Source organism: Podarcis melisellensis (genome assembly GCF_964234715.1).
Source record: "Podarcis melisellensis genome assembly, chromosome: 6".
NCBI classification, from domain to species: domain Eukaryota; kingdom Metazoa; phylum Chordata; class Lepidosauria; order Squamata; family Lacertidae; genus Podarcis; species Podarcis melisellensis.
Window position 1 is genome coordinate 47,144,624 of NC_138538.1, and position 19,343 is coordinate 47,163,966.

Here is a 19,343-nt window from a genome sequence, read left to right on the forward strand (position 1 = left end):
TCGCAAGAAATTCTTCAGCTCCTTGAAAACACAGCAGGTTCCTTAACTGAGCCGGTTTGTCCATTAGGCTCCATCTGCAAAACCCACCAGTTCTAGGAAAGGCTGTAAGGCGATTCATCCATACACTCACACCCAGAGGAAGGAGGCAGCTGTTGTTTCCTAGACAACAATAATATACATTCTCACCTCCCAGCACATTGCTTGACTAAGGCAGTAATAGATTTTCTGTTCCATTACTTGTGTCTCAGATCCACACATTAGTCTGATAGCTGTTCACATTACAGTATTCCACGTTCAGACTAGGTTTCCTCAATGGTTTTATTTTTAAAAAGCTTATTTTGTTTTATTAGAAAAGTATATATTTTAACAAACATAAGCACAGTACAGACAGACATACCTAATCATATAGCAGAGATTCTACAAGGCTGACCTGTAGTCCCTTCAGGTAATCGTTTTGACTCCCAATTCCCACCAGCCCTCAGCCAGTGATTATGGAGGTGTGGTTCTCTCTGTCAGCAAAGCCTTGGCCAAGTCTCCCAGGCTGCAGCTCCTCCTTCACCATGCAAGTTTGGGCCGTACGTTAACAGCACCCAGGAATGTCGTTAAAAGGGAAAGAGCAGGCAATGCTCCGTGGGTTCACACTCATCCAGCCCCAGATCTGTTCACTGCAAGGCTGAAACATAACAAAAAACAAAAACATGAACCCAGGCCCTGACAGTGATGGAGGAGATCTATGGTAGAAGCCCAGCAGGTATAAGCAGCCTCTGAAAACAGCCTCACCTTGACTTGCCAGAGGTTGCCTTCTTGGGCAGTCGCAGCCTGCTGTTCTGGGAAGTGCCAGAAGGGACTGTCTGTTGAAATGCTGGCGCTTTAAGGGGGGAGAGAAATTCAAGAGATCGGCATGTAGGAGGTCAGAACAACTGTGATGCTTTGGAAAAGGCCCATGTCCCAACAGTAGAGCTACTGCATGCAAAAGGTTCCAGGTTCAATCTCTAGCATCTACAGGTAGGACTGGGAAGGACCTCTGTCTGAAACTTATCCCCAGTGCAGGTGGTTCTGAGTTAAATGTGCCAATAGGCAGTTCCTAAAAGAAGTGGGACGCAGGTGGCACTGTGGGTTAAACCACAGAGCCTAGGACTTGCTGATCAGAAGGTTGGTGGTTCAAATCCCCGCAACGGGGTGAGCTCCCGTCGATCGGTCCCTGCTCCTGCCAACCTAGCAGTTCGAAAGCACATCAAAGTGCAAGTAGATAAATAGGTACCGCTCCGGCGGAAAGGTAAACGCCGTTTCCGTGTGCTGCTCTGGTTCGCCAGAAGCGGCTTAGTTATGCTGGCCACATGTCCCGGAAGCTGTACGCCTGCTCCCTCGGCCAATAAAGCAAGATGAGCGCCCCAACCCCAGAGTCGGCCACAACTGGACCTAATGGTCAGGGGTCCCTTTACCTTTTCCTTTTGAAAGAAGTGTGCACTTGCCAGGACCATTTTAGTTCAGCCATTTCACTCTGTGTTTCCCGGCTTGGTTTGGGGGTTTGTTCATGGTTTCCAGGGATGGAAACGGCTTGGAACAAAGTTGGAAATTGCAGCTGAAGTTGTTTAGTTGAAACCTGAATGACCTGAAGGCGTGTACACACCCACACACCAAGTGATGGCACCCTGAGAGCCAATCGTAAATAAATATGCAAATAATGGGAAGAAGGGAACACAGTTCAAAGGCAGAACAGTGTACTGATGCAGGTCATGCTAATGGACCTATATCCCAATGAGCACCAGCATTTGCTCCACAGGAGTCCAGCCATGTCATTCACAGCTGAGTGATGCTTAGGTGTCTTGCCTTCCTAGAAACACCTTTGCAAACAGGACCACTAGGAAAGGGCCACAGCAGAGCACCTACCTTGCATGCAGGTTCAATCCCTGTCATCCAGGTAGCCTTGGGAAAGATGCCTGGAATCCTACAGAGCTGCTTCCATTCACTCTAGGCTGTACTGAGCTAGAAGGACCAGCAGTCCGACTGCATAAGGCAGGTTCCTATGTTCCCACCAGCTTCCTTCAAAACCCTCTCAGTGTTTTCTTTCCTTTCCTCCCAGAAGATCCTTCCTGCCAGATCCCACTCCCAAACCCAGCGACTTAAGCTGCCTGGGTCATCCTGGAACTGCATGCTTACTGTTAGAGTTTAACACCGGCAGTCTGCTTGCCAGCCCAGACTTGGCCGTGTTCCTGGTTCGAATCTCACGACAACTGCTGTGAGGCTTGTAGCTGGCCTGCAATTGTGGGGCGCTGCCACCCATACTTGTCACCTGACCTGCAGAGAAAAAGAGAAAGCAGGCATAAACAGATATGTTGATAAGGAACGACCAGCAGAGGTTGGGCACTTAGCAGTCGTGGGAGAAGAGACAGAAGTTGTCTTACGGCACACATAGACTTTCTGAACAAGCATGAAACAAAAGTCAGACAGTTTTCACAGCAGGGGCAAACAAGCTATAGGAGCCCTCTAAGAATCTGCACAGGGACCAAATCACACATTTCCAAATAAGTTAAATAGTATCTTCTGCTGCAGACACGAAGCCTTCAAGACCAGATGTTTAAGTACTAAGCACCTGGTAAATAATGGGTGTGCCAGGTTAAGAACTGAATTTTATAATTTTACCGCACGTTCCTATACATATATACTCAGAAGTCAGTCCTATTGGGCCTCATTCAAGTGACAAAGTTCCACTAGGAGAAGCTAAAACAACAGGGTTCCCCCCTGTGCCTCCCAAAATTGGCTGGCAGCTTTGGGGAAACCCCAGAACAGCACATGGTGGGGGCGGACCATTCTGCCCAGCAAGCTGAAAAGCTTACACTGGCAGAATTATTGCCATAGCACTACTTTGAATCGAATTCCTCCCAGTGGGTTCAATGGGACTTACTGCCAGGTAAGGGTGGAACGGATTGCAAGCTCAGTCTGCATCAGCAAAGCAACTCTTACGCCCAATTCTGTGCTCTGGTGTCTTCATACTGGGCACTGACCTTTCACGGGAGTGGGAGGGAGAAGAAGACTAAATCCAAATGATGCACTGTCTACCACAACTTACTTGCATTTGCCTTTTGGAGATGTGCCACCTTTTCTGGAGCAGCAGAGGCCTTCTTCACAGGACCAGTCTTCAGCGGATCCAGCCTGGGGCCCAGCCTTGTTTTTGCATATGGTACTGGTTTTTTACCTTTGCTAGGTGGATCCTGAAGGCCAAGCTAATGCAGCAAGATTTTTAAAAGAAGAGCAAGCTATGTCAAAAGCAGCCACCACTTTGGATATTTCTCCCTGGTCAAGCGGGGAGAATGCAAAAAACAACAACTATCTCTTGGGAATGGCTGCTTAACATTAACAGCAGTTGCATTGGAGTACATCAGGCCTCGCTGCAATGGCTGCGTGTGTGTGGACAAACTGAGTTGCACAAGTAACATGCAGGAGTTCCATTTCCAGAATGTACATTCACATTAACAAAGGTAAACAGTGCTAGGCACGCCTGTAGAGGTTAGTTTAGGGAACCCATATCCTGCATACTGTTAAAGAACATAAGAACCCTCCTAGATGAGGCCAATGGCTCACCTAGTCCAGCATCCTGCTCTCATCACAGCCAACTTGTGGGAAAACACAAAGCAGGAGCTGAGCACAACAGCGCCCTCCCTGCCTGCGATTCCCAACCACTGACATGCAGAGACCAGTGTTTGAAACTCCCATTGTTCCAGACGCATTTTGCGACAGGGAATTTCATTAGCATGAGCAGTTTCTGAGCTCTGGGTGCAGTACTGAGCCTAAGATTTCAGATTAAAACTGCAAAGGAGAAGGAAAGGAGGACCTTTTTCTACCTCCCCACTTCCAGGTACTCTCTGAAGACTGGAGAAGAGACCCTCTCAAGAATATTAGGGGGGTGGACAGGGAAAGGACTAGAGCATGTGAAAAATGAACTCTGGCTGCAGTTCATTCATTTTCAGCTTTGTATTCTTGTTATAAAAATAGCATGCCTAGACATTCCGTTGTTGCGCCCCTAACCTAGATTTAAGGAGCCATTTTGCTCCTAGCTTTCATATCTCGGTTTCATTGGAGGTGGAATCCTAGCCATTGTGGTTAGCAGCCATTAACAGTCCCACCCCTCCACTAATTTGTTAAAGACATCCAAGCAGGTGGTGATCACTACCTCGTGTGGGAGTGAATAGTTCAACTATGCACAGTGTGAAGAAGTGCTTTGTCTGTCCTGAATATTTTTGCACTGAAGGATATGCCTAATTCTACCCTGCCTGCTGTGTGTGCCCCTCCTTGGTACCGCCCATCAGAAATACCTGGGATCCCTCCGAAGAAGAGGCCTTGCCAGAAGATTTCTCTGTTTCCTTCCAAGGTCCCTGCCTGTTGGTTTGAAGGGGAGGCCTCAGACTTGGCAGGGGCTTCTTATTTTGCGTGGGAAGGGTGGGTGGAGTTGATCTTTCCTTCCTGCTGGACCTGGTAGTTGTCTGCGACAAAAGACACAAGAAACAGGCTGGAGCTTTGGAAAAGAAGTGGGAACAAGCTATCCACCTCTGAGAACGACAACTTGGAACCCTGGAGGCTTCTGCGTGAAGGTGCCCTTTTACATTCCTCTGCTCCCAGGCTGTTTCTCAGCCCTGGGAAATTACTCAACAGAACGTGGGTTGGAGATCAGATTCAGGAGAAGATCCCTCATCAAATTCAAGTGTAAACAGCATGATTCATAGGGCATTTGCAGCTACAGAAACTGACAGTGTGTCTTATTAGAAACAAGTCCCATTTAGTTCATTGGGAATTATGCCAAGCTAAGTGGGCACAGAGTTGCATACTGAGTCACAGCTAAGAGTAATTGGCACATGCAAGCTCAGGAAGAGAATTGGGATCAGAGCCAGGGATTCCCCGAGCACACACTTTGTGCTCCAAATGAAATTTGCATTGGTCCTGCTCCTGCCACTGTACCTTTTTAATGTCCAGAGATTTCGTTGCTGCCAGTGACTTGAGTGGCTGATTGGGTCTGGATTTCTTGGGGAGCTGGTTGTTGGGGATGCAGGCATTTGATTTATTCTGGCGTCTTTTGGGAACAGGTGGGTCTGCAACACAGGAAGTAGGACTTCCCATCTCTGGAAGCGGAGCTTTGGGGGAACCTACAGAACAGCAGCTTTCAGGTCCAACGGTCGGCAGCAGGGCTTGCAGAGGGCTGTTGCTCACGTTGAATGTCCTTCGTCTGGGGGCCCTGGAGTCCTTCCTCACCGCATGCAAAGATTCAATGGAGGGCAAAGGCTCAAAATCTGGAACCATCTCAAGCCTCGTTTCAGAGCTGCCGTTCTCCTTCTCCAGCAGCTCACACCCCTCCATCAGTGCAGCCAGCCTGTTGGCTTCACTCATCATCTCCTCTAGCTTTTCGGGACTCAGAGGGCTCCACAGCAAGGCCTTGCCTTCACTCTCCCCCCAAAAAATGTTCGTGTCAATTGACTGGGCCGCACACCTTTCACTGGATTCTGTGAGGCAAATGGCAGAGACCTCTTCCTCCTCCTCTTGTCTGAAGCAAGAAAGTCAAGAATCAACAGGGAACCGCATTGGCAAAATATACAAGCACTGTGCAAAAAGGAATGCAATGAGAGAGGCTTCCCATCCCACAGAAGAATTCAAAGCATTGGTTTTGGCATAAAATCTGAATAAAGCTTGTGAACGCTAGTGCTGCTTCTTTCTTTTTTTAAATCCATTTTTATTAAATTTTCCACTTTAACAATCCAATCAAGTCACTATAAATATTCCAGATTATACATATACATATCAAATAATCCGAACATTCTGCCAAATTACAAATTTTTAATAGGACTTGCCATGCTTCAAGTTCAGAGGGTTCTGATCATCTCATACTTCTGAACGCTAGTGCTTCAAATGACTAGTCTTTGATTTCTGATTAGAAATGCATTGTTTTATTAACACAGCAATCTGCAGGGGGTTGGACTAGATGACCCTTGGGTCCCTTCCAACTCTACAATTCTATGATTCTATGGCACTGGAAGGTTTGGATGTGGCCGGGGTGTCCTTCTGCCTAGCCCCAGCCAGCTGGCCTCAGCCTCTGCTGCTGGGAGAAGCCCCATCCAAGTGGGGAAGAGAAGCTGCCACCAGCTGCACCCCCCAAAGCCAGCACAAATCCCCAAAGCAGGGAGTTTCCAGAGCAGGGCTGGGCTGGCACAGGGTCTGCTGGTTCCTGTTGGCAACAGACCTGAGCCAGCCTCTTTGCTGAGTCAGCTGGCACAGCAAGCAGGCATTCTTTCCTCTCCCTTTCACCCTGGCTGGCGGAAGCAGCAGGGCTGTGGAAGTGGCAATGACTGAGTCACTCCATCAAGCCCCACCGCTGTGGGCCAGGATCTTGGACTGGCCCCTTATTGAGAAACAAAACTTATAGACTGCCCTTCACTTCAAAGTAATCACAGGGTGGTTTCCAACCAGGGTGGATAACAATCAATGATTTTTTTAAAAAAAATAATAATTAAAATAATAAGAGTTTTTAAATATTTAAATCGGATTTTTTTTTTTAATATCAGATTTTAAAAATGATTTTTGGATGAAAAATCTTTCTAAAGGTAGTTTTCTATTTAAGTTACATTATAGTCCAAAGGCTATTCATCAAGAAATAAGGATTTGTTTTAGGTTTTTCACGTGTGCAGGAATAAGTATGTTTCAACCAGGCACTGCAAGCTTCTCCAGGGAGAAGAGCGTTCTAAGGCAGGAAAGTGACTACAGTGGTACTGTGGTTCCCAAATGCCTTGGCTCCTGAACAAATCAGCTCCCGAACGCCGCAAACCCAGAAGTGTTGTTCTGGCTTGCGAACATTTTTGGGAAGCCAAACGTCCGTTTCGGCTGTCAGCATTGTTTCCAGGGCCAATCAGAAGCAACACCTTGGTTTGCAAACGTTTTGGATGTCGAATGGACTTCCAGAACGGATTGAGTTTGGGAACCAAGGTACCACTGCACAGCAAAAGGATGCTGCACATTACATTTGGACCTACAGAAATTGTTTCCATCAGAACCTGCTTACAGCTGTGCCACGTCATTCTGTTCCAGTGTCTCCCTACAAAAGGAATGGGGCAGGTCTTTCTACGCAGGCGATTGATCCATACTAGCAGTACAGACAGACTTTAAGCAAGTACTTGCAGCCTTGCTACAGATTCTGACAGACCTGCTTAATGAAGCCTTCACAGTAGCTATATACAGATTTGGGGGTGGGACAGGAGAAGTCGCCTGTGTACTGCCACATACCCCAATTTATATCACCAGGGATTAGATTTGTCAATGAACCTTACCCGTCAAAAGAAGAAGACTGACTAAAATCCAGTCTCTCATCAATAATAAATTTTATATCTGGAGAAAAAGAATAAATCATTATTATTACAAGTACTCACTGAGCCCTGACTACCTACCTGCTCATATTACCAACTTTAAGCAGGAATCACCACAATTACCACCTCCATATGAGCCAGAATTCTCCCAATGAAAGGTAATTCCTGGCTTGCAGTAGAACTGAGATTTTCTCAGTTAAAATGCTTGGGTATTGAAGATGCCATTCCCAAAACTGTGTGGGAAATATTTTGCAGAACAGGAAATTAAAACACTGTATATTCTTGATCCACTTCCCATGAATATGTACTGAGAATGGTAGAAAGTCAGAATACCGATGCTGAGGGAAGCTGAACTTGTACAACTAACAGCCTGGCCCTATGCAGAATTAGATGCACCCAAGTTAACTGAAATCACTGGATTAGGTGCACCTAGTTCTATAGAAGATCTGGCAGCAAGATGTGCTCTAAATATCGCATGACATAAAAATAATAAAACTCCACTTCCTCAAAATATTTAAGTTTACGTGCAGCCCCTGTGTGCAATATATATATATATATATATATATATATATATATATATATATGCTTTCGTAGATTTTCACGGGTACAGGAATGCAGGTTTTGGTGTCCTCGGGTGTCTTCCCGTGTAAAAGTTGGGGTGTCTAGGCGACGTTTCGACGAGGTCTCACTCGTCATCTTCAGGCTGGTGCTTTCGGCTTCTTGTTACTGGAACAGAGCAGGATCTCAGTGTTTGAGTTCCTATAAATACTGTTGAGGGGGTGTGGTGTATAGCCTCCAATGTTCTGGGCAGAGAGGAAGTTCCCAGGCTAGTGTGCCTTTTCTTCTTTTGTTCCTTAATTACTTGAGGGATATCTTGGGTGATTTCTTGAGTGATATCCTGAGTACCACTTAGGTGGGTCATTAGGTGTGGATTAGTTGCTAAAGTCTTTGTGTCTTGACCTCTTGAACTTTGTGAAGAGTTTTTCTGAGAAGATGGCTGTACTGCACTTAGTTGTGCTCTGGCTTGGCTTCGTGTATAGGGGCGAGCTGTGGTTTTGTGGCCTGTGTCAGCCAGATCTGTGTAGGGATTGCAGGGGGGTGCAGCATCCGGAGGTGCCACCATGGTTTGGCTACTGGGTGGTGTCTGTAATTTATCTGTGGAGAGGGTCTGGGTTTGGGTCTGGTGTGGTTGATTGGTGATGGCGTTCTGTGTGCCTCTGGATCTGGTGTCAGTTTTTGTGGGGAGGGCTAATTTCCAGATGTCTGGCAAGCGGGATGTGTCGTCACGCTTGTTCATGTTGTGAGGGTGTTTCTCTATCTCGATGGCTTCCATGATTATTCTCTTGTGGTGATGTTCCATGTTAAAGAGCAATTTGGAATCTGCAAAATTAATTTCGTGTCCTGTTTCTTTCATGTGTTGGAAAAGAGAGGAAGTTTTTTCTTCTTTTTTGACGGCATTCTTGTGTTCTGCGATACGTGCATTTATTCGTCTGTTTAGCCCTCCCCACAAAAACTGACACCAGATCCAGAGGCACACAGAACGCCATCACCAATCAACCACACCAGACCCAAACCCAGACCCTCTCCACAGATAAATTACAGACACCATCCAGTAGCCAAACCATGGTGGCACCTCCGGATGCTGCACCCCCCTGCAATCCCTACACAGATCTGGCTGACACAGGCCACAAAACCACAGCTCGCCCCTATACACGAAGCCAAGCCAGAGCACAACTAAGTGCAGTACAGCCATCTTCTCAGAAAAACTCTTCACAAAGTTCAAGAGGTCAAGACACAAAGACTTTAGCAACTAATCCACACCTAATGACCCACCTAAGTGGTACTCAGGATATCACTCAAGAAATCACTCAAGATATCCCTCAAGTAATTAAGGAACAAAAGAAGAAAAGGCACACTAGCCTGGGAACTTCCTCTCTGCCCAGAACATTGGAGGCTATACACCACACCCCCTCAACAGTATTTATAGGAACTCAAACACTGAGATCCTGCTCTGTTCCAGTAACAAGAAGCCGAAAGCACCAGCCTGAAGATGACGAGTGAGACCTCGTCGAAACGTCGCCTAGACACCCCAACTTTTACACGGGAAGACACCCGAGGACACCAAAACCTGCATATATATATATATACATACACACACACACACACACACATATATATATTGGGGTAGGGAGATTGTTGATATAAAATTCAGAAATGAGTTGCTTTGGACCTAAGTAGCATACACTGAACTAGTCAGAAACCAAAATCAATGCATCCAGTTAGAAAGTTGTGAGTAGCAATTCACACACACACACACACACACACACACACAGGCCAAACCATGACTTAGCATGAATGAGCAAACATGAGCTGTTCCTTCAGTTCTGCTGCTCTGGGCGAAACCATACTTTGGCTTAGCATTACGGTACATTCAAACCTTGAACAAAAGTTATAGCTCATGCTTTGTCTGGAGTGATACAAACTATGAGCTTGGATTCAGACCTAGTGTTAAGCCAAACCATAGCTTAGCCCTAAATTGGTGGCAGCAGCAGGACCAGGGAAGAGGTGAAGCAGCTGTGATCTTTGCTACAGGAACCCACACATTTGCTTGTTTGTAGTAAGTCATGGTTTGCCGTAATGTTACATATGAATCTTGTCATAGAGGGCAACAGATATTCTAGTGCTCACCTTCGTTTGGCCATTCCATGTTTTTCAGGAACCATCCTACATGAAAATAGCATGAGTTTGGGTTTGGCTTTCTAAGTTTTGGGTTTGATTTGGTTTGTGAAATTTATGCTGCGAATTGGTTACCAGAAAGGGTTAACAAACAAACAAACAGTGGAAGAAAAACAAATACAACATTTTGCTGTAGTTCATTACTAGAAACCTAATTTGGTACATTTTTTTTAGTAGAAGCTGCAGATTTGTGTTTTTCTCTCTGCATTTTCTCACCTGCTCTTCCTCTCCCTCCACTCCCCCTACTTCCCATATCCTATTTCCATTTGTAACCTACTTAGAAACAGCTTTCTGAATTGTAGCTAGGCTAGCCTGCTTAGCAGCAATAACAGTCCTTATGGGATATAAGGTAGCTGTACCTCCGATACGCCTCTCTCCTCCGTCTCGAATCACCACTGGCTTTTCTAGTTTTAAAGGGAGAGCAATCACCGGGCGTTCACTCCAACATTAAGTATGCAAAAGCACCTCCCAGTGCCGCTGCAAATAAAGCCTTTTCCGGTCCTCTCTCCCCGCGGGTTTGCTTTTTTGTGTCTTAAAAAGTCTTAAAAAGATGAATTCCAAAGCATGCTCACTGTATGGTGGCTTTGAAGCTAGTCGTAATTAAAGGTATCCTGGATCCTTCCCGCCCCAACTGAATAAAATGCAGATAGCAGTGTTGACATGAGGCGGCACGGGGAATTAGCAATATCTGCTCATTTTTCCTTCTCCATTAATTCTGCAATGCAGGCCCATTGCCAGTGAGTTTAAGGCAGACGCCAGCATCCAGACTAACCAGCGTCCGCCACCACCAGGCAAAGTTTATCTCAGTCACCACATTCCTACTTGTCCCACTGCCTTGTTTCAGAAGTGCATTCGTCACTTATCTGCCCTAAGTTTGGTAGCGAGAGATGTTTGAGGCTTTCCCGCTCATTGCCATGTTTTTAAACGCTGGCAGATACTTCTGTGTCGGGACCGATGTCTCTGATCTTCTCTCCTGCCTTAGTCAAACCACTGACGGGAGTTTGCTTTCTCCAAGGCACGCTTCATGGAAAGGTGCAAGGCGCTGCTGGCATTGCGCCGATGACTAAAGATGTTTTTCTTTGCTCAGAGGATTTAGGAGCCTCTGCTATTTGAATACCCGGTTTTACTGCTTCGTGAATGTTAGCATGACATTTGGGTTGCTTCATTCTGTCGTGCACAGCATTCCTATCGTTTTAAGTAAAGGAGTCGAACGTTTTCTCTAAATAAGCCCCTCTGCGTTCAGTGAGGACTTCAGTTCCGAGATAAACGTGCATCGGATAGCAGCCCTAACTCCTGAGTAAAGTAAACATGCTTTTAGGACTGGGCTGTTAGGGGGGAAAGGAAAAAGACGCAGCTGCTGATGGGGGTGTTAGTTTTGCCCGAAAGCGGTTACAGGCAAGAATTCCGAATTGCGAGTCCCCCCCCCCCCACGCTCCGGCCCCAGGGAAATCCAGAACCCATTCACGTGCGGGCCCAGCCGCCATGCGACATGCAACCCCTTCCCGCCGGCGCGGGCATTTTCTCCAGCTCGCTCTCACCGCGAAGCTCCGGCGCTTTGGCAAGCGCACAGAAGAGGAGAAGCATAAACAAATTCGAATTTCCCCTCCCGCTTCGACGTCACAAAGACCCGCTTCGTTCCTGCGCGGTGATTGGCCCGAGGCTTGCGGGAACTTGTCCGCCGCGCCTCGGCCTTCGTTTCCCCGAGAGCGAGGGGACGGCATACGCAGCTGCACCGGAAGTGTGCTCTGCCAGCTTGGTTCCCCCGGCGGGAAGGTGTGTCCGGCGTGGGGGAAGCATGGCTGCGGTGCCCCCCGATACGTGGCAGCCGCCCACTGTTTCTTTGGAGACTACGTGAGTGAGGGAAGGGCCCGGCCCAGTGGTAAAGTAACGTCGCCCGATAGGGCTGGGGAAGAGTCTGGGACCCCGGAAGGCCAGTTAGCACAGATGATGCTGAGTCGGAGGGACCCATGGTCTGACCCGGCACGAGGCAAGGCTGGTGTTTACATCAGCTGACAAAAAGCTCATTTGCCTTCAGTTGATTTTTTTCCCCGGCCCGCCACTGAGAACTGATTTCCACATTGGCTAATTATATACTAGCTACCAAATTCTGTTTAATTTCTGCTTTCTCTCTCTTCAGAAACCTGTGTGTGTTTCAACAAAGGGAAAATCAATTACAAATATGTATTTAAAAAGGGATGGTGACAAAGCTGGGTGAACAGCCAGTTCTTGTGCTTGGAAAGATACAGAAACATATTGTTATGCTTCTTATTCCCCGCATATGTACAAATCTCATCATCTCTGATCACTGGCCAGGCAGCCATGGGGCTGATAGGAGTTGGAATCCGTGTCTGGAGACCTATAGGCTCCCTATTCCTCCTTTTTATGCTCCTCTGCCTTTAGTATCTTTATGACGGGCAGAAGCTCAACATATGCAGCTTTGCCTATTATGAAAATGCAGAAATACAATATGTTGTGAAACACACAAGGATGGAGGTGAGATGGGATAGGTAGGATGGCAAGCCTATTCACATTAAATAGTGTATTACGGCTAAAAGCAAATGCTTAACAAGGAACAGGCAATCTTCAGTCACCCTTGGGTAACCGTCAGATTAGATCACCATAGTGGATTATAATTGGGGCTGCCACTGAAGATGATTGAGAAACTGGTGAAAGTTCAGAATACGGCTACAAGATTGCTACTGAGACCAGGCTTTGTGATCATGTTACATTCCTGCTTTGTCAACTGCACTGACTCCTTATAGGCTCAGTTCAAAATGCAGGTTTTGACTTTAAACACCTTCATGGTACCTGAATGATTGTCTGTCTCTGTGTTTCTGACCAGCCAGTGCAGCTACAGCAGCACCCTGGTCCACTTCCCACACCCAGAGTCAGAAGCCACTGGACTCAAAGAAGCCACTTGGCAAGCCGAGCAGGTGGAGCTGGGGCTGGAGCCACCCTAGAGGAAGTCAGGCTGGTGGGTCTGACCAAGGATATTTTGTCAGTTCACACAGAGGAGGAGGAACAGGACTACATGGACTGTTTCTGCCAGAGGGCCCTACTGTCCCTATCAAAAGTGCAGTTCCTGTGTCATCTAGGGTGTGGCTGGTGGATACCAATAGTGGCAGCTGACCTGTATTCCCCCCCCCCCCCGAATAGGGTGATCTTAGTGCCCTCCTTGATATCATTTCAGTACTATGCAAAGACCTCCCACTTTCACAGTTTTTAAAAAATCTAAGCTGTTTATCTTCATCAGGTTTTAAAGCTGCTATTCTTAATGTTTTGCATCTTGATTAGAAAACAAACCTGATAAAATTGATAGATTGTAATATGAAGATGCACTCTTGTGGTTTCTCACCTCGATGTCACTGAATCAATGTGATGTAACAAATGTGTTTGGAATCCTCCTCTGCCTGTGTTTTGCAGAATGGGCGTCATTGTTGTGGAGCTATACTGGAAACATGCACCAAAAACTTGTAAAAATTTTGCTGAACTGGCCAGACGAGGTTACTACAATGGCACAAAGTTTCATCGGATAATCAAGGACTTCATGATTCAAGGGGGTGATCCAACAGGAACTGGTAAGAATATATTCAAAGTACCTGCTTCAGATACTGTGTTAATCAGTGCTGATGCAAACTAATGTGAATAGTAATGGTGATGTTGGGATAGTAGATCTTGCAATCATCACCATCATCATCATCCCCCCAAATCCTGCATAGTGCTCTTGTTATGTTCTGCAAGAATGGGAGAACACATTTATCACACTTGGTGAGGCCAAATGACCCCCTGCTGTAAGATTACATAAAGATTTCTGACTTAACAGATGGCTACTCTCCCTTTACTCAGAAGCATTATGATGATATCCATTGATAGTCAGCACTTCCTCTCTTACCAGTAAAGTAAAAGGAGATCTTGGTGGTCTGGTACTGCACATTCACAAGGAACTTTCAGTATACCTTTGTCCCAACTGTGACTTTGCAAATTGATTTACCTGGTCTTGTTCTGTGACAGGAAGAGGAGGAGCATCCATTTATGGCAAGCAATTCGAAGATGAACTCCATCCAGAACTAAAGTTTACAGGTAGGTAATCTTTTGAGAGGTGCTTCAAGTTCTTCAGGCCAAGTCTGTCACCACCTGAATATGGCAGTTTCCAAGCTTACAGATGTAAAGTTTCTTTCTGTGCAAGAGCTTCAGGGTCATGGTGGTTGGCAGAATGGATTCCCCTATTCTCTAGCCCCCTTCCTACACTCCCATAATCTGCTCTGGAAGATTGGGGGAGTGCAGGAAACTTGAGTGAGGAGGAGAGGAATAGAGAGTGCACTTGTGCAAGCAGAAATCTACTTGCAGTGTTAGATATTGCCCTCAGGAGCCATAAGCCTGGCTTGAATCTTAAGTCAGTAAAACTTGGCATCTAAATTTGTTAACTGCTTATGCTATATAATCATGTATCATTAGGTTTCCACTTTGCATATGAAAAATCATTTTTTCAAAAAGAATCATTTAGTTATTGGTTAGTTTGCAGGAGCAGGAAGGAGATTAAACTGTCCTCATCACAGAGTATAGCTTACATTCTTTTCCCATATTGTTGTTGTAAGAAATGGACTTCTATGTTCAAGTTTATACACCTTACACACACACCACATACATTTCCTAGCAGCCTTAGTTTAGAAGTGAAATCTTCATCCAAATGGATTTTCCAAGGAAAGTGAATAGGTGGACAGTGGTGTGTATGTTGGGGCAGGGGAGATGGGAACCATCTGAGCCAGCTGGGTTGCATGAGCAGTCTTGCATTCACTATAGAGAAGTTCCATTGATCTCATAGAGCAGAGGTGGCTAACCTATGGCATTCCAGATGTTGTTGGATCATCTTCCATTAGTCCTAGCCAGCATGGCCAGTGCTCAGGCATGCTAGAAGTTGCAATACCTGGAGGTGTGCAGGTTAGGCACCTCTGTCACAAAGTCCTGATCACTTCTAAGGACTGGTGTAGCATTTTAAAAACCAAGGTTTTCCCATTTACTTTGTATTTAGGTACCTTTAGACTCCCAAGCCAATTTTAACATAAGATTTTCTTCTTTAGGTGCAGGAATTCTTGCTATGGCAAATGCAGGCCCTGACACCAACGGAAGCCAATTCTTTATCACGTTAGCACCAACTCAATGGCTTGATGGGAAGCACACTATATTTGGACGTATTTGCCAAGGAATTGGCATAGTCAACAGAGTGGGCATGGTGGAAACCAATGCACAAGATCGTCCAGTAGATGATGTCAAGCTCTTGAAGGTTTTCCCATCAGGCTAAACGAGATTTGAGAATTTTGTGTTGAATCTAATGGTATTCCTTTGTGTTTGGTCTCTTAAGATGATAATTGTTTTGTTCTGAAAGATACTTGCTAGTTTTTTAGGTGCAGGATACTCCTGTATTAAAATGTGTCTTCTAAAACTATCATTAACATTTCTTCAAAAATGTAAAGCTAAATTTATCAAGAAATGATTTGACCCATTTGAACAGGGCCTGTACCACCAAATTACAGTGCTGTTGCTTTCTAAGCTTTATTCTGTCTCCCCGCCCCCAGCGTCCACTTGGAGTGCAGCAAGCCACCTGTATTGTAAACAAACCACCTTAAATGCACCAGAAATAAGACAATATATAGTATTTTGTAAGTCATCAGAATTGCATATTGGGTCATGGGTGTCTGTGTGGGTCTCAAGGCAGCGCTGCCCTATACTTCCACGTATACCTTTTACAAGTTGCATAATTGAAAATCTGTGCCTAAACAAATAACCCCCCTCATCCGCATGACTATTAAAGTATAAGCACTCTAATGTTGAAAAGCCACCTTTTCCTATTATAGTGTTTGAACTTCATTAACTACAAATCCCAAAATTTGGGATCCCCTCCAAACTGGTGCCAAAGTTTTGCAGTCATTTTGCATCACAAACCGCGTTTGTGGAAGCGCCCCTCAAACTGAGTAATTGATACATCAAACTGGGGTTCCTTGCAAAACAACTGACCAGTTTGGAGGGAACCCAAAATTTCAGGGTTAGTGTTTGTTCTCAAGATAATACTGAGGGCAGAATCCAGCACTGCTTGTGTGGACTTTCACGGGTGTAGATGGACTTCAGCTTTTCTTCCTGCCATGCAACCCCAAAATCTACTCTTTCCAGAGCCAAATTTGAGGGTATAGGGAACTGCAGGGGGAGAAAAGTAAGGTGGAGTCCTGCTGTATGAGTAGAAGTCTCTTCCGTTTGTGCACGGAGAACATTAGATACAACCTAACCAAATCATTCAATTTATTGTGGCAAAAAAATAGCTCCAAGTAGTGCATTTTCTAGCACAGATTTGCGGCAGTGAAGTTCTGACTTCAAATCATACTTGGTACTGTCAGTTTCCACAAAATTGTTTTTCTAAAGTTATAACAGCTATGTAGAGGGCAATGCTAACTGATTCTAGAGTATTGCTCTATATAATGATGATACTTTAGGAAAACCTTACTCCTTTCTCAGCACCTAGCAATTGTATGCAGCTCCCTGAATATGCTCTCAATTCCTCAAGAGCTCTACTGTTGGTGTCTTCTCTCATTTCTGCAGAAAATTTTTATTTAGAAGCTTCACATAGGGAATCTTTCGCATGGGCCTGTTCATCCAGGAATTCTGTTCAGCATGGAAGAATCCCGGCTTGGGGGTGAGATTGATGGATGCGGCTCTCCCATATCCAGTCAATTGCCAGGAGAAAACAGATACATTCCGAATGAAGGTGTTTTTTTTTCCAGGCTAGGAAGATCAAAGTAATCCATGGAGCTCAGTTCCTCCCTGGAGCTGGATTAGTCTATGTCAGCACACAGTTTCTGTGGCACCCTGATGCCTTCAAAGGCAGAAGGCTCTGGGTTACATCTGCCTGTGTTTCTTTAATGAGAGCTTGGGAGTACAATTTAGCATTTTGTGATCTGCACACAAATTAGCTCTGTTCATGGGCAGCAACATGAACTTATGGTAGGACAAAAGGATGCAAACAGCCCCATCAATATAACTTCCATGATTCCAGCTGCTCTGGCATTATGAGTAGGGCGCATTCCTTTGGCTGCTAGCAGCCCCTATTCTGGAGCCCATGGCTTCCTACTTAATTGGCACTGTCAGAGCTGCTTTTGAACATAACCTTGTTTTCAGGCATTGGGTTTCTTTGGCCCAGTTCTAGGTGGCTAGATGCAGTTGTATGCCCTTGATCTTGGCATGTGAGCAATTTTCCCACAGTAGACAACATCAATCAACTTCGCTATGTGATTGGAATAGTAGTGTAATGAGGCATATAGCTTACTTAGTTTTCTGAGAATGGGGCAAAGCAGAACACTTAACCCATGGCTGTTGCGGCTGCTCAGGGCACAAAGAGTTGGCTAGTGAGGGTGTTGGACTTTGCCTATGAAAGCCCCATAATATATGCAAGAATGCCATGCCAAACACTATCACATGTTAGTCAACTGAGTTGCTGTTGTTCTGTTACATAGGCCTTCCCAAAATGATTTCAGCAGATCACATAACCATTATATACCCATGTTCAAAACACAGAAAGCTGTAAATGGTCATTCTTTTCCTAGTAATCAGATTCCCAGGAATCAGATTCACATCGCTGGCAATCATTTATGGCTTGAAAAATACCATAAAATTGTTTCTCAAAAAGGGCAAGATTTCATGCCTTATGGAAAAGTCCAGTGGTTATGTTTCACCGTTGAGCTGGGAAGCAGACTTTCATGAGCAATATGAATGAACTGATTTATACTGCCATCAATGCATCTCTTCATCTAAAGAAGGTATGCCTTGTTTAAATGTTTTGTGTCCTACACAATAAATTTGATCCCTGCCAGTTCTTTAGGGGCTGCCTCTGGCAACTCAAGTGTTATTTGAATGCATTTTTATAACCAAATAAAATATTTTGTAAGTATTTATACATCCATCTCAGTTCTGTTTTTTATTATCATTATTTTAAAGTGCAATTGTTAATCTATATTTAAGTGGGGATTTGAACCCTGGTCTCCCAGGTCCTAGCCCAACTCTCTAACCACTACACCACACAGGCTCTCTGTAGCACCCCCTTTCCCAGAGGTTTCATGCTCCCCAGCTCCCCATGTACCTTGGTTACATTTTCTAGAATTCTACTTCCTCTCCTCTCTCTGCATGTATATAAGAAATGCTAATATATTAGTAATTGGTGGGACATTATGTATAATCTCTGCAGCTTTCTTCTCAATCATCTCCAGTATTCTTCTGAAGATTATGAGAATCTTCTTATGGCTTCTGCCTGAGAAGGCTAAACATTTCACGATGCTGGTTGAACTTTTCCCACCCGGCAGCAACGTGAGCTTGGTGGCTCATGAACTTCACTGTCAGATTAAGCAGACCAGTTGGCACGATTTCAGGCAAGCCAGCTTGGGTGCTCTGCGCCCTTTTTAGCCTTTCTGATTTACAGTTTCCAAGTCAGTATCAGAGTTAGGCTGTATTCAGTTTCCTTGCTGCTGCTAGGTGCTGTTCACTTCCCTGAGGCCCTGGGGTTGATATCTTTCAAGAGAGAAATCAATTGGGTTTCATGGTAGTGCCTGTGGTGGCAAGCAGCAGGAGGCGGGGGAACACTCTGGGCAAAGATCCCCTACCCCACATCAGGTTCCCAGAGAAAGAGAGGACCTTCCACCCCACTAAGCACTTTCAGCCATTACTCAGCTACAATCTCTGCTTCGAAACACGCATAAGTTTGTTCACCTACTTTACATCACTTAGGTTGGGATGGGAGAAGTTACCATCAATGCTCTTCCAGCCTACCTATGAGATAATCTCCGTAGGGGAAACCTATTGCTAAAGAATGTTGCCTGTTGAGCAGATGGGTCAATTGGTTTGTATGATTCTTCCTCCTTGCTTATTGGCACATCCTCAAGGGTATTGCATTCTCAAGGGCTTTTGGTTTGCTTTCATGTCTTGATTTGCTGTTCGTGCTTCAGGGATGAATGCTAGCAGGCTGTGGGAGGATCTGCTTTTGGGCTGGCTGAAAGCTGAGTGCTTGTCAGCAGTAGGACAACAAGATTAATTAACTATACTAGCCCCGTCTGTTAGCTTAAGGTCACCTGGCAGGTGATGTACCATCCCTCACACTACCGCTTCTAGAACAGGTGTGAGACATTTGGATACCAGGCCAGTCAGGACTAAGGGTCTAAGGTACATAAATCTCTCTGATGGATCTGACTTTTGAGCTTCAACAGCAACCCAGACCAGGAGGGTGCTGTG

The 19,343-nt window shown here is 45.4% G+C and overlaps 2 protein-coding genes across 8 annotated transcripts; one reads left to right on the top strand and one right to left on the bottom strand.

Annotated features, from left to right (window-relative positions):
• Window positions 1-316: 316 nt before the first annotated feature.
• On the bottom strand, window positions 317-11,775 carry PSRC1 (proline and serine rich coiled-coil 1). Of its 7 annotated transcripts, none has more exons than XM_081915518.1 (9): window positions 11,618-11,775; window positions 10,032-10,067; window positions 7,308-7,365; window positions 4,954-5,533; window positions 4,314-4,481; window positions 3,071-3,224; window positions 2,161-2,298; window positions 781-868; window positions 317-673 (listed from the first exon to the last, which is right to left on the bottom strand). In XM_081915518.1, the coding sequence occupies exons 1-9, from the start codon at window positions 11,661-11,663 to the stop codon at window positions 643-645; spliced, it is 1,299 nt and encodes a 432-aa protein (XP_081771644.1). In that variant the 5' UTR covers window positions 11,664-11,775; the 3' UTR covers window positions 317-642. The 7 variants fall into 7 exon arrangements, with proteins under 7 accessions (XP_081771644.1, XP_081771646.1, XP_081771648.1 ...); XM_081915520.1 differs by having other exon boundaries at window positions 10,032-10,139; window positions 11,618-11,756; XM_081915522.1 differs by lacking the exon at window positions 11,618-11,775 and adding an exon at window positions 10,439-11,591.
• PPIL1 (peptidylprolyl isomerase like 1) lies at window positions 11,772-18,018 on the top strand. The gene is made up of 4 exons (XM_081915525.1): window positions 11,772-11,930; window positions 13,503-13,657; window positions 14,091-14,159; window positions 15,158-18,018. Exons 1-4 carry the CDS (start codon window positions 11,875-11,877, stop codon window positions 15,376-15,378), a joined length of 501 nt encoding a protein of 166 aa, XP_081771651.1. The 5' UTR covers window positions 11,772-11,874; the 3' UTR covers window positions 15,379-18,018.
• The last annotated feature ends 1,325 nt before the right edge of the window (window positions 18,019-19,343 follow it).